This window comes from Rhea pennata, chromosome 3, assembly GCF_028389875.1.
Source record: "Rhea pennata isolate bPtePen1 chromosome 3, bPtePen1.pri, whole genome shotgun sequence".
Taxonomy (NCBI): domain Eukaryota; kingdom Metazoa; phylum Chordata; class Aves; order Rheiformes; family Rheidae; genus Rhea; species Rhea pennata.
This window is the reverse complement of record NC_084665.1, coordinates 105,727,660-105,743,891: the sequence shown is the minus strand read 5'-3', so window position 1 is coordinate 105,743,891 and position 16,232 is coordinate 105,727,660. Positions and strand designations below refer to the sequence as shown.

The window sequence follows — 16,232 nt, the reverse complement described above, 5'->3', positions numbered from 1 at the left end:
TCTTATAGAAATAATTATTTTATATGGATTAGAAAAACATGCAGATTTAGAACAAAATAGTGAATGATTATATCCAAACTAGGAATGATCAAACACTTCTAATAAAGCTGTTCCTACCTAATACTTTTGTTAACTAAGTAGTTATTAGAGACAGAAAGGACTGTATGAGCTAAAATGTTTTCACTTTTTTAATTACTATTGCTTTTTTGCCATGCTTTTTTAAAAGTGAAAGCAGTTGGTTTACCTCTTTCACAGTGCATGTGCCCATACAAAGTTACTACAACCTAATCTGCCTCATTCTAACAACTCACAATGGTCTGTTAAATTTAAGAAGAAAATGATTTCTCATGCAACAATGCATGGTAATGACATACAGATGTGCACTTCAGTGCAACACATATCAGAAAAGCTGGTGAATAACACTACAAAACTTTAGTCCCTCTCAGTGATCTCTACGGTAAATCTAGAATCATGATATGATAATGCAATGAGGAGTTTCAAAAAACTATTGAGAAAAAAAACTTCATCTATTTTCTTCACAAAAAAAATCTACCATAAAAAAATTTTGCTGACATCTAAAATATTCCTCTTTGTACTGAAGTTGAAGACTTAAATTCTGAAACGCCATCTCTGTGCTTGGTGTAAGAACATCACTGTGAACTCAGCTTCAGATTTCCCACACCTTTCCTAGGAACATTCCATGCTTCAGCTTGACAAACAATGTAAATTGGCTTTTTCTCCTTCTGATCTGAATCCACATTCACCAGTTTTCAAAAGTTGAGAAAAATCTATCTCTACAGCAAAGGAAATAATCTAAATTATGTGAATTTCAGCAAACATGCATGGGTATATCTAAAAATACTTGAACTTACCAGATCATTTATTTAGACTTAATATTTAGACTTACTTATTCCATTAGAATCCTCTCTGTGAATTAACAGCTAAGAAGCAGACCTAGCATAGCACATTTCTTGTAGTCTAGAGTATGGCTCTGACTCTTAGGATCCTGTGATTATTCACAATGTAGTTCATTATTTTATAGATTAAGCAGGAGATTTTTGGAAAACTAGAGCAGGGATACTGCATAGTAAATATAATTAATTCTTAGGTAAAAGTTGTATAAATTTTATTATGAACAAATGCATTTTTTCTATGTCCAGAGTCCACCACCTTTGTCTGTTATAGAAAAACTGAATAATATATGCCCATTCTCACTCAGACACCTCCACCTCCATTATATGAATGTGAGTTGTTGAATATGCATATACAACTTCCATTAAAGACAGAAAAGACCAAGGCCCAAGTAGGAAGTTTCTATCCTGTATTCCATAATTGTTTTAATTAAATAATAAAGCATGAGCTAAAAAATGAGAACAGAATGACATGAAAGCCATTCCATTTAATCCATTTGTGCTCATCATTTCTGAAATGATCAATGACGCAAATGTTTTTGGAACTGCCTTTTTTTTTTTTTTTCCCTGAGTAGCTGGGCATACCTAGGTTTAGGTGCAGGAAAAGATAATTTTGTGTCCTGTGTAAACTTCTGGTTAATCATTAAGTCTATGCACTAAGCATTCTTTGTATGCAGGATACTCTTTCTGGAAAATTTCTGTGACACTGATGTACAGAGGTTTGAGTTGCAGTTCATCATCGCTAAGGAATTAATACTCAGACCACTGGACAATACTAGGCATTTTGCCTAATAAAGGTATATATAAATATAGTCCAATAATAGAGAACTTTTAGACTGAATGTACCCAGAAATCACTATTTGGAGAAGTATGAGTCATATTTCTGGCTTTTGTTGTTTAGAAAAATAGTTTGTAGTCTTGAATTTTTAAGATCATGTCTTAATTTTGATGAGCTACTTTTTCTCTAGAATACTTATTGATAATGTGACTGAGCTTATAGACCTGGAAGCCAAAAAAAAGAATAAAATCACGTGGAGTGAACACCTCCGCTGAACTCCAGGTAGAGCTCTGCATATGGGAAGCTTTTGGGATGGAACCTTCAGGCACTGCAGTAGCCACACTTGATGTAGGGAAATAGCAATGATTTGCCCAGTTTGTTAATGTAGACTCTGTTTTATCCGAATGAGTCACATACTGCATTCTCTTTCTTCCTTCTGACTATCATACCGTTACAATGAGATGTCAGACTCATTCAGACAGACTTTTGACTATGATAAATAAATAGATGTGAGATAAGTAAAACAAATACTGTGATGAACTGACACAAGACGCCATAGATGCAGAATTTCTCAACAAAGAAGCTTTAAAGTAGCTTTTAGTAAAGAAGGAGAAGGTGGGAAGTGAAGACTGAAGAACCATGAGGTAAGCTATAGGAATTCCCTCCGTCTTTCACTTAAAAGCTCATGCAGCAAGGTTATGAACAAGAAGCTCTACATATCATATGTAAATTTTATTGCTTTGTTACTCTTTTATTGAAATTGGCAAAAATTTAATGTCTCTCATCTGAGTGGAATGGGCTCGGGTAGTACTACTGCCAGCTTTCTTAAAATTGCTGTTGTAATGGCCATACATGCTCTTACATGGTCTAGAAGATTTTTGATTATCACCTGGTAGCAAGTGGTTGACAGTATTATGGCTTTAATTCCATAGAAAAGTAATTGGAAAAAAATAAATCTATTGCAGCTTAGCATAAGCAAACGGACGTAGGTTATCTTGGATAAGTAAGGAAATTAATAATACACAGTGATACACAGCTAAGTTGTAAAGTTTGACCTGTGTTAATTGTAACGATGAAAACATAAGTACAAGAGCTGGATAGTCTGGAATTTTTGAGTTGCTTGCCATGTACTGTACATGTTCAAAAAGAAAGGTGTTAGTTTAAAGTCAGAATAATTAATATAACCTTACTGATATTATAATAACTTGACAAAACTGTGACATTTATTTAAAAAAGTGCTATAAGTTTCTAAAAGGAAAATGCCTCACCAGTGAGGTACATGAACAAAAGTGATTTAGGAGAGGCTTACAAAAGTGGATATGTAAAATAAGAAAAGATGAAGAATAATTATAAATACTGGACATCATCTTCTGAAACCACGGTAATAACATTTATTCTGACTTGTCTTACCAGATAAAAGAGTTAACCTAAATACCAGGCCATAACGGTTTAGGTTTCTTGCTCTGTATTTTTCACTCTTTAATCTTTTTTATATAAATATTTGAATTTTTTAGCAATGAAGTAAAACTCACTTAAGCTTCTTGATAACCATGGAGATCTAAAGGAAGTCAGCTGTGATTCCCCTGCAAGAATTTCTCAAAGGCTATTCAGATGTGTAAATCTATTGCCTAACCAAGCAACAAGTGTTGAAATGGCCCTTTTCGTACAGAGTAACTTGATTACAATATCAGACCTACATGGATAATATCTGAATGCAGGTAAAACGAACTCTAAAATTCTAAGCTTAAGTAACACGGGATATTTTTACTCTATATAAAGGTCTGTGCAGCATACAAATAAAATAACAGAATAAACTGTCATCATATCACAAAGACACTGAATTTCATTATAAAAATAATCCAACAGTATTTATTTTAATATTTTCCCAGTGAAACAATAACTACACATTCAGATTATCTACCCATCTGACCATGTGCCATACTTCACAGAAGAATGAGCCAAGGGAATGCTTTTAAGTATGTTGTTCCGGACCAGAAATATTGTTTGTTCTTATCTAGTTTAGAATATGTGAGTAGTACAAGACGATTTCTTCCCTGTGAGAGTGACAGAGCACTGGCACAGGTTGCCCAGAGAGGTTGTGGAGTCTCCTTCTCTGGAGATCTTCAAGGCCCGCCTGGATGCTCTAGGTGACCCTGGTTGAGGAGGGAGGTTGGACTAGATGATCTCCAGAGGTCCCTTCCAACCTTACTGATTCTATGATTCTATGATCTTAATAAATGCTCAAATTCAAAAAGCTTATGACACATGCATAGCACCAACCAAGAATATATATAAGTAGCACAGATAGAAAAAGAATATAATATATTACAAAAAAAAAAAAGATTAGAAAGTATGTGACTGCAGACACATACACTGAATTCAAAATATATTTTATTATTTTTATAAACAAATAAACAATCAAAAAACTCCAAAAGCTTCTCTTAGTTGTGATGGGCTGAGAATGAGATGCCTCTTGATCCATGAAAGAGACTGAAGTTTAGATTTTAGGCCTGAGATCTAATTGCCAAGGGTCTAAAAATCATCTTTTAAATTTTATTTTTTATATTTGCAGTCTCAACGTGTTTTTTTCCCCTTCATTAAAAAAAAAAAAAAAATCAGTGCATAGTTTTCATCTACATATATGTATTCAAGCACCTCTGCTACAATATCTGGTTTCATCTTTACAGATCATCCTTTATGATAAACTTAATATCACCTGAGCACCTATTTCCTACAAATATTAATAACTAATATCTATTAATTTGTAGTTTTAAAAGAACACCTTCTTCCAATTAAGGATATTCTATACAGTCACATGCACACACACACACACACACGTATGTATATATATGTGTTTGTGTGTATATATATCTTTGTACACACACACACATATTTACATCTCTCTATATATATATTTATAAAGAATTTCATATATATCTATCTCTGTGAAAAAGCTTTGAGCCTTTTCTGCAATCTTTTCTTTTCCCTTTTCCTGTTCTCTTACTGTGCAGAACATTTTAAATAATTGCATGTTTGTTTTGGAAGCATTAGAACAATAAATTAAGCTGCATGAAGCACAGCATTCAGAAGTCAATAGATCCACATCTATGACATTAAACCCTATAAAGCAAAAAGTCTTTTTAAAATTCAATCATAAACACCTTGAGTTCTGTATATGGGAAAATATTTCCCTATTTTGAAGTAAATGCCTTTTCATTGTTTGTCCAAGTTTTCTTTTCCTATTAAAGAAACAGTGTTATGGTATTGTTCTGATCTACACAGATGGCAATCACTATGCTATTTGTGTAATTAATTGTACCCATATGGCAAGGTAAAGCTTTGAAACTTTTGATTGCTGAAGCTGTGATGTGCAATAAGTGTCAGTAAAAATCACCAATTTTACTTGGCTATATATTTTTCCTTTAATACAACAATGTCAACTACTTAGCTAATCAGTGGAGAAATTCTGATACAGTATTATAAAATTATACTTCCTCCTACATTTTACCACTTCAAAAAAATTCTCACTTTTTTTTCTTCTGAATTTAAGCAATATGAAATAAAATAAGTTATTAGGAAGTCAGACTCAATAGTGTTTGAGATATATAAAAAGAAAATCTAATTTTTAGCCATTATGGAAAGGTAGGGTGCTTTCTAACACCCATTAGATTTCCAAAATGTGTGTGAAAAGAAGGAAAGAACAGTGTTTACTAAACAGCATCTCCCACTAGTTTTTTTTTTTTTTTTTTTTTTTTTTTTTTTTTGTACTGTGGAAAAATTGAAATTGTTTGACTTTCTATTAATGAAAAGTTAACAGTAGATTTATAAATTGAGGGACTCAATTCAAAAAAGGAAAATAAATTTTAATACATTATTGTCAAAAAGGAATATTTAAATAGAAGCATTTAAAAGTAAAGCAAGTCTTCTAATGCAAAATGTTAGTTTCATTTACAAGAACTTAAGAGCACAAAAGGAGGCATTGCAGGAAGTGTCCTGACTGATAATTCTGACCTCATGCACAGTTAGCACTACTGGATAATTTTGCAGGAGTAGTTGTTAGCTTCTAATCAGCCTCCTTTATTTATGAAAAATAACTACAATCAGAACTTTATAGCCTAAACCCATTAGGTTACTTTTCAGTTAAGTTCTATGGCTCTATTTGCGGAGTTAACAATCTCAGCATATATTCACCATAAAATAATGCTGTTAATTTTTTTTATCAAGTAATGCTTCCAAATGAAGCAATTGTTAAAAAAATACATATACTGACAAGCATTTCTGCATTTAGTTAAGCTATTGAGCAATTGATGGTAAAATCTGCTACAAATGCAAGCTTAGCAAAGGTTACTATAGGCCCTAAAATTAGGGAAGTTTTAAAAAACTGAAACATGCGAAACATTAAGCCCTCTATACATAGATGTTACTGTCAGTTCTAATTATGACTAGGAACGTGAACTGTGACTAGAGTAATTGTTTTCTTCCTATTTTAATTTCTGCCCAGCATAATTTTCACTTCTGATGAAAGACATGCACTTTTTTACTCTATTCACAGTGCTGGATAAACTGTCATAGAAATAAATTAAATTAATTTGAAGTGATTTGCTCTTCATCAATGTATATTGCTTGTTATTCCATCTCAGTGTTTTTGTACATGTACTTACAATTTCTTTAATTATTTTTCCAATTTCTTCCAGAAATTAAATTTGAGCTGTATACTCTGTACTCTATATCTCTCTCCACCCTCATCTAGCTGCAATTACTAATGCAACTATGAGGTCTTACAGATGATCACTAACGTTTGAGAATTTGCACATTATACAGCTTGTGTGATGACTGCTCATTTATATATTGAGATCCTTGTCAGTTCCCCAAATCTTCTTCCATCAAATTCCTAAAGCTCCTCTTTTTACTATTCTGCTAGTTCCCAGTGTCCACTGGATGCCTGGTTTATAAACATCTTGGTATAACTGAGCCCTGCTCCATTGTAGGGCATCAATACTAAGCTTAGGATAAAGCACCTAGAGTCTACTGCTACCTCAAGGGCTCTAGCTGCTTTGAGACCTCGAAAATTCTGTAGGAGGCTCAGGCTTATGTGTTCAGACATGACAATACTATATGGAGGGAAAAAGGTTCAAATCACTTAGAAATTAGGTTTGGGTGTAGAAAAGTATTTATTTTCTCATAGTCAGTTCAAACTACTTTTTAAAAAACATATGGAGCTTTAAAATTAAATACATGAACTTCTACAACGGTACTTTGTAGACTTTCCGCAAAAATGTTGGCATCTAAGCTGACAAGAGAAACTTGCTCAGTATAAGAAAAGCTTATTTTAAACTTCCTGAGAAATTATAAATTAAGTCTAGACAGAAAAATCTTTGCTGTAAGCTGCTTCACTCTCCTGGGAAGAATAAAATACTGCATGGTACTGTTCAAACCTCATTAAATATAATAGAAGTTATTAAAATTAACTAACAGAAAATTTTGGTAAGAATATCACTTTGACATTTAGTTATGAGCTTTCTCATCATAATGTAGTCTAGAAATGCACCTAATGTTTCAGGAAGAAAGTTGCTTTGCATTACAAGAGACCTTTCTCAAAAGCAAGTCAAATGCAGCATATCTGCAATGCAGGTTAAATATATTGTATTTCATAATGCATAATACATCTGGGGTTTAACAATCCAAAAACACAGTCTCAATAAAAATTCAAATTTACTACTTACGATTGTAAAATTCCTAATTTCATATTTTGACCTTCCTGGATTTCCATAGTGTTTAAGTTATTAATCATTTACGTTCTTGATTAAATGATTTTCAGAACAATGCTAACACAGAAAGTATTGCAATGCAAAACGCAGATCTATCTAATTGCATATCCCTTTTTCAATCAAATGTACAATTGACAACACAGTACAGTGTTTGCCCTCTGTCTTTAATCTAAAATGATAGGCTGGAGGGAAACAAGGATAAAACAGAAGCTATTTCAGTCAAAAATCATATTGAAGGAAGGGTTGGATAGGTACTGTGTGTCTCTGTAGTGAGAGCATTACAGCATTACACTAGTGCTAGAAATGCAAGTGCATTCTAAAGTGGATTTTGAGATGGGTATCTGCCACAGAAATCTTTAGAATATTTTTAGAGTGGAAAATAGTTACTGGAAGTGACGTGATTATGGGGGTCTACCCTCTTGGATACAGACCAAAAATAGCAATTAATATGAGCTGAGTTTTTTTGCTTTTTTTTCCTCTGGTGGTCATAGAAAATAAATATAGATTATGTAATCATAGGTTAATTCCCTTGAAATAGAAAAATAAAGAAATAAGCTTAATAAATAATTACTTGGTAAGTAATTTGAGAATTGCAAACTTTGATATACAGAGTGAACGATTCGACATAACAACAGAATGAACTATTCAGATTACTAAATTTACTACGGAGTTCAAAAACTTCATTCTGAAGCAGGTTTGGATATTTGTGTATCCCAATACAAAAAGAAAAATCTGCAAATCTTTTCTCCAATCAACAACTAACAACCAATTAAGTTAGCACTCCAAAAAAGACCATAGAAGTACGTAACAGGTCTGCAAAATATAAGAAGGAAAAATAAACACGGGTGCTATGCTTAAATAGTAAGTTCTTAGACCAGGAATGATTTCTTATTTTATTTTTCCAGCACTTAAAATAAAGGATTCAATCTCTTTAGTAACAGCTAGTTACAACTGCAATACAAGAAATAAATGCAATGCATGAACAATCCAATCATTTTCCAGTCTTAGCTTTTTAAAATCAATTAAACAAGGCATGTTCTATGTACTGTCTTTGGTAACATATTTCAGAGAGTATCAATTAAAAAACATTAGGAATTTATAAACAAATACTTAAAAGGGAGTTGTTTTCCTCCAGACTCATCCTTCCAAAATACTTTAATTAATTTAAAATAATATCTGTCTGTTAACTGTACTCATTTTTTTAAGATTACGCAAAAAACCTCAGTAATTCACATGGTGAATGGTAACATTCACATGGTCCAAAAAGTGACTCAAAATATAAAATTATGATGGATGCTTTTATCAAATGTGTTCAATACTGCTTTTGTCCAGTAAATTTCATACAATGTCAAATAATGTTATTGTGAAATAACACACAACATGCTAACTTAGCCATCTACAATGTACAGCTGAATGTCTTGTGATAAGTTCCCTTTACAATCAAGTGAAGGAAAATGAGCATCTGTTAAAGTAATTCCTCTCATCCAAAAATAGGATGGCTAAGGTAGATGAAATGAATCCACTCTCTACAGGAGCCTACCCTCTCCATTAACCCAGAGGGCATAAAGTAAGGGGTTTTGTAATTAACTATTTTTTGACAATATCTTAAATACAAGCTTACATTATATTAGAAAATAATAATATTAGAAAGTTAAATAGATATTACTCAGAATAAATAACCTATGATAGCAAATTTCCAAAGAAAGCTGTTGAAGTTCTATACTTACACATACAACACTGTTCTGGTATCACCAACTTTCCCAGCATCTCCAACTGTAAGGGTATCATAGCCTCTTTCCAGTTCAAACTCTTCAAAAGCAAGCTTTATGACCTATTAAAATGACGTAAGTTAGTTATTTCAAAATACAGATACAGGTCATCTGATCTATTAATTACGGAGAATAAAAAGTTTGACTAGCGTAAGTCAAGTCATAAAGTATTCAGGTGTACTGATTTCGCTTACTCTTATTTGATACAGAAAAGACACAAAAAAGTGAAAAAATAAATTTCTGTATTTTCTAGTACCAAGACAGAAGTCTTTGGTGTAGTATTTTAGATTTATCAAGTGTTAAAGACAGCAGTCACCACTAGCTGGTGATAACAACTGTCCTTATTACTGAAAAATTGTTTTAAAGATTACTATAATAATTCAGTAAAAATTATATAGGATAATGCTTAAAGTATATGAAGTTAAAACCTCTTAATATTTTTCTTCTTAGTTACATTATACAATAAAAGATGGCAGGTATAAACTGTCACTTCATGAGAAGGCGGTGGAGGCTGCACAGAAATACAAAAGCAGAAGCGTCCTTATGTAAATTACTAAAATTAAATTTCACTCAATGTCTAATCATAAAAATTAAAAATATTTTGTTCAAAATTGTTTGAAAATTTATAATTTTCTGAAACTGTAGTTTTATGAGACAAAATAAAGTATAAAAATAGATTTCTGCAGTATGTATATCTACATACATATCCTGTACCTTTTCATATTTTGATTTACCCTCGTAAGGGGTCTCATTTTAAAACAGTGTTAATAATTACAGTAGCGCTATTAAAAACAAAAATGTAGTAGAAGAACGTTTAAGGAAAACTAAATATATTCAAGGATAGACATAACTTTGTAAAGCATCACTAGAATAAGCATTTGTATCTTTATTTTGACAAGTCAGAGTTTTGGTTCTGTGATCTAATATGGGTCTTTTATAGCATATTTTGTCAATCTGCCATATTCTGAGGTAAAGTGTATTTTCTTACCTAAATAATATTTCAAAAATCATAAGAATTTCATGCAGCATACTGTGAACTAAATAATTCATGTTTCCGCCTGTTCCTGATGTACTTTCTAATATTCCCAGATTATAATACCAGTTAGCATGCAAAATTTCATTCCTGACCATTGTAAACAATTACTTTCAAGGCAATCCTAAATTTATTTAGAAAAAAAAAAAAAAGCTGATAGAATGTTCTCCTGGAAAAATATGGTAATGCATTATTTTAATACGTTGTTTTTGTTAAACTCAGAAACTCCTTTACATTGCAATTTAAAACAAATATAAACCTCCATATCTTTAGTTATAAAATAAATTACAAAAAAAGGAATTGGATATAAGCCATAATGGAAGATTTAAAGATATAGTTAAGCATCTAAGAAACGTCACACTCATTTCTTTAGGAGAAATGTATTGTATTTGAAGAAATGTTAGTTACTAGTAAACAGAATCTTGTTATGCAATTTCTCTTCTCTACTAATCATATTCTATGCTAATACATATCACCTTCACACACAGGAAAGGATATTTCAAACATTCAAATGGTTGAGAGTCAAGCAATCTAACTTAAATTCCTTTAATATGATTCATAAAATCTAAATTTCACTGTGTGAAAATTAAACATTTAGTCTACAGCTGCTTCTACTGCCAGTGGAGAGAAACAGTGATACAGACCACAATTCACATTAACTGTCTCAAGAAGGATCAAATGGCCATTTGGAGTTTCCCTTTTTTCATTGACTCTATTGGGAGTCTGGATGACCTAAGGCAAACTAATGCTTACATAGGTTAAGTTTTTTCCACCTTAGATGAAAGTGATCATCCTTAGAAGAATTTTTAAGATTTGTTAGAAGTAGGGTGGTAGGGTTGTTTGTTTATTTATTTTTGAGAAAGAATGCAAGACACTTCTGTGTGGGTACCAGTATCAGCAAGAATAATATGCCTACCAGTAGTTAAATAATATTATGCATATACTGAAAACCAGTAAAGGGAACTAGACACTTCTTCAGATTCAATGTTACTTTGCAATTAAATATAATAACACTAAATATTATCTAATAATATATATCATCATTAAATATGCTTGCTCTGAATTGATTTAAAAAACATTTACAAAAGGAAATGTAAAAATTACTTCTAATCTGGGTGACTAATTGTATCTCTCACAGTAGAATGATCCTGTCTCTTTTCTTAAATGCATGAGACGAAGTTCCCTTATAACCATTACAGAATGATTACTTATCTTGGACACTTCCACACATTATACTTCTGCTGGCATAATTGCTATAGCAAATAATGGGGGAAGACAGAACAGGAATTGTACTAACAGAAATTTCAGTATGGATATCCTTCCTGGAAGAAGCAAGAGGTGACACTGCAGGGTGATATTTCCAAAAATGCCTAGGTGTGCATGTTCTTCTCACTGTTATTAAGACTGACTTTATTATAATTCTTAATTATGTTAGTAATTCACATAATAATAAAGAGAAAGTACAAAGTGAGAGCAGTGTAGTTTTGTTTTAAGATGAAAGCAGAAGAGAAGACTATCCACCTGCAAGAGCTCTCTTAATGTACAAACAGATCAAGCAAACAAATTTTAATGAGTAAACAGGTACTAACGGAAATAGGTCTTGTGTAAAAATACATCAGATAAAAAAGTAAGGGATCATTGACAGAGCTTCTCTTGAAGACAAGAAAATAAAATGAGAGAATCTGTTGCCTTCACACACAGTAAAAAAGTATGGAGACTAGAGAAAAAAGAATTGAGGATCCCTAAATTGAAGTTCTAAAATTGTAAACAGAAAATATTTTTGTTATAACAGCTTTTTAATGAAAGCTGTTTGCAACTATTACAAGTTACTCTATTTCACTGTCATATTAGCTTCAAATATAATAGTGTATTTATCTACTAATCTTCTCCTTGCTGCTGTATAAAATTTGAAAATAATATGTGATCATACAAATGGTTTTGATTCTTCCTCTTCTTTCATAAGCACCTTATGCTGAAAGGAACATAGAAGTAAAATAAAATATTGCTACATTCACAAGCATGGAAGGATTACTATACTCTTTCAGTTTCCTGAACCCTTTTAAATTTTTCAAAAAGAAAAGAGCTGGCTGTTTAAACCAGAGCACTAACTGTTTTTTGGAATATCTATTTTACTTAGAGAAGAAAGTAATAAAGAAGCAATGTCTAGTGATGAATCAGGATTAGAGAACATACATATGGATCCAGTCTGCTGTAAAACTTTGTTTCAAAAATGTACTGTTTCCCTAGCCCACTCCTCCTATAGTAATCTGTCTCTAAACCTTAAAAGCAGTGTGACTATGCCCAAAATCCTGTTGAAGAAGAGACACAGATCACTGACTAGAAATAGCAATAAAACTAGGTAGCTCTTATACAAATATAACCAGCCATATAATTTATGAACTATGGCTTCCTTCTCTTCAACTCAAGAAACACAAGAAAGTCCACGTCAAATTAGCCTGACCAGTGAGTATACACCATCTTGAAGTTATAAATGCAGAGGAACGCTTGATAGAAGTATGGTGGCAATACTGAGACCAGGGTAACAATAAGCAAGAAGAAAATACATGAATGGAAACGCTTTTTGAAAAATGGGGGAGTTTCTTTAAGAGACAACATTTTCAGTAAAGATTCTTTAAGAAATTACTATAATTTGTCTCTTTTCTGAGACTTATAAAAACAAAACTTGGAAAATATTACAAATAATAGGAATTTATTATCAATATAGCTCTCAGGCATCTCTTACTGCAAAAATGTAAATCTATCTGGACTTCGGCACTGTTAAATCATCAGTCAGAATAACAAAATTCTGAAACATAAAGCATCAGAGAAAATATTCAGCTGAACTATAGCTTTATTAAGTACAACATTCCAACATATTAGGTGTTCCCAGTAAAGATCTGACCAACACAATTAATGGACCTCGGTGAGTTATTCTGCTTGCCAGCTGCTAGTATTTGCTCCACTTACTTCCATGTATGTCAGTGACTAAAGCGAAAGCCCAAGCACCCAACGCACCTGTAGACAACGATGGGGTTAAAGTCAACATGTAGGAGTCTTCATTAGACCCTGAATTCAGTTCCCAATAAACGCCACCTTTGTTAACATAATCCACTAAATATTCTGAAACTGATGACTGCCTTACACACTGTCAAGCTTGTTCTAGCACTGTGTTGCCCACTGCCTGCTGTTTCTTCTGTGGCCCTTGCCACCTCTAGTCACATTAGAAAAAAGTGTATGACCACAAAGAGGAGATGAAGCTTCTCCTTCCCCCTTCTTTTCCTTCTCTCTTTTGATTAATGACTCCAAAAATTTCAAGGAGTGTTTTTTGTTTCTTTTTTAAATAAGAAATTGTAACAAGTTTACAAATAATTTTTCTTAGAATATATCAATATGCTTTACAAAGGAAGTCAATCCTTAGTACTACAGTTCAAGACCAAAATACAGACAAATTGTAAACTGCCAAAGAGAAATCAGTAATCTGAGAAATGTTACTAACCAGACTCCTAATTCAGATCTCTGTTAGTTAGGCAGTACTTTGTTCCTTGAAATGATATAGAATTGAAAGGCGGCAAGAACAATTAAATATATTTTCAGTGGATTTTTTACCAGGAATAGGAGAAACTTACTTTCAGGTTTCTTAAAAATCCAGGGGGAAGATGATGTTTACATTTTTATTTAAATATCTGAAAAATTACATTAAATAAATAGACAATCAATATTTTAAGTTTGTCCTAAAAGGCATTTTAAAAATCTTCATTTACGGTGATGGTCAAGAACTGATGGATCCAAAATCATAAACATTTTAGTTGTAGGCTAGATATTATTATAGATTCAGATATTTTACTACTACAAGAAACATGTACTAGGTTGAAGTATTATTAATGAATAATAATAATCAATAATCAAAAACAGTAATGAACTAAGATCAGAAAGAGCAAAAATAATTATCTTTAAAACAAGTGATCAGTCTGCACAAAACATATATATATATATATATATATATATATATATATATTCTTGCATATAAATAGTATCTTGTTTATTTTCACAGTCCTGTCTAAATTCCCCTCAATGATCAGACTGGGCCAGGTATCTGACACACAAGCACCGTAAGTGGATACGAAAAATTAAGAATACCAGTTTCATCAGAAGGCATAAATGCCTGTGTTCACACATGAAATACAGGTGTATACGTAATATCACTCATAACAAATTTAGCATCTGGATAATGAAATTTCAGTTAGCAAGAGCTTCCAGAATTACATATATATGAGATTCCAAATGTAGATCTGTGGTTTCCTAAATAGGAAAGACGGTTCAGTAAAATTTTAACCCATTAAAGTAATACATGTTGGGTCTATGCACATTTTCATTCTACCAAGGAATCTGCTTGAGTATCAGTAAATATATTTAATCGCAGATATTAAATTTGTTTTTAACTGTTGTTCATTCAGAAATTATAAGTTTTTAAATATAGAAAACTTTATGACCATTAAATTTTCCTCTTAAAACACTGAAATTACATAAATTACATGGTATCTGACACCCTTGGGATCCACATTTTGTAAAGTCAAATAAACACCAAAATATTTTTTTGTTTTTCCATTTTCCATTGTGAAACAATAGATTTCTATTTCCTCAAAGCCTCTGAAAGGTAAACTATTTTTCACAGAAGTATTTTTCCTAACTTGGCATGTACAGGTACAACTGCAATTAATGAGACAAAAAAATGAATAAATCATAACTCCCAGACTGAAACAGTCTTTTTCCAAGGAGACAAACGTAGGCCAAAAAAATTGGAATTATTAGGCAAAATTTTCATTTCTTCAGCTTTTGTTGAGTGACAGAATATTTACAGAAAATGTTTGGATTATTTTGTTTTGTTTTGTTTTATTCTGAAGAAGTTCTTGAAGGCTTTTGGGTTCTATTTTTTGTTTAACAATTACACTTACTTAAAAATAACTATAAACAGAAAATCATTCATTTTTCAGTATTGTAATTTTGATTTATATTTCTCATTCTCAGAAACTTATTTTCTTCTTAACAACTACTAATGATTTGCAAATGAACCTAATACACAGCCACACTTGCAGGAAATTAAATAATAATAAAAAGCAAGTAATAATAAATCAAATAATAATAATAATACTATAAATGATGCTGCTGTTTTCTTAAAAGAAAAAATAAATGTACAACCCCAAGAATCACAAAATCTTCATTTTCAAATTCTAAAGCTAAATCAATGCTATAACAGGGTATCTTTTGTTAAAATGTAGGTGGATGGCAACATGGAAGAGGCTTGTGGCACACTGAGCAAAAGAGACCTTGATAACTTCACAGAACTCTATTTAAAAGTTGTATGCTGTGTAATTCTTTTCATTTGGCAATGCTCATCAGAGGTTTCATGGAGATATAATTCCAGAATGCTTGAAGATGAAATTTGTAGTGACTATGATATATAGACTGTCTAAACTCAAGCAGTTTATCAATTTTACGAGAAAATATGCTTAAACCTGCAAAGAAAATAAATGGCATACTAGCAACTAAAATTCCCGAGACTCTCAGTAACTATAATATACATATATGAATTAATGCTAGATTTTCACCTTCCTTCCTCCCTTCATTGCCATTATCCTTTTTCTTTTGTCTCTTTGCCTCTCTCTGTCTTTCTCTCAAAAAAAAAGAACTCACAAATGTGAGTTCTTCTTTAGCTGAACATGTTGGAAAATGCCTTTATTTCAGAAATGCATAAGGTATTAGAATTAATTTACTAGAAATTCATATATTCTCAGAGTTCAATTACTTTTTAATTCTATTTAGAAAAGAAAATGTAAAGGTCTCAGACATATTGAGAAGAAAGTTAGAAATTCTGACAAAATAAGTATGTTACTGTGCTAATTAAAGAACATTTATGGAAATGAACTTGAGAGTAAATGCAGAGTAGATCCTTCTGAAATAGCAGAAACAGCTGAT

At 31.8% G+C, this 16,232-nt stretch overlaps 1 protein-coding gene across 1 annotated transcript in view; it reads right to left on the bottom strand.

Moving 5' to 3' along the window:
* The window catches only part of CSMD1 (CUB and Sushi multiple domains 1), a 1,182,441-nt gene that overhangs the window by 324,692 nt on the left and 841,517 nt on the right, over positions 1-16,232 (bottom strand). The window contains exon 11 of the mRNA XM_062571121.1: positions 9,185-9,288. Coding sequence (XP_062427105.1) covers positions 9,185-9,288 — 104 coding nt within the window. The remainder of the gene's footprint in view (positions 1-9,184; positions 9,289-16,232) is intronic.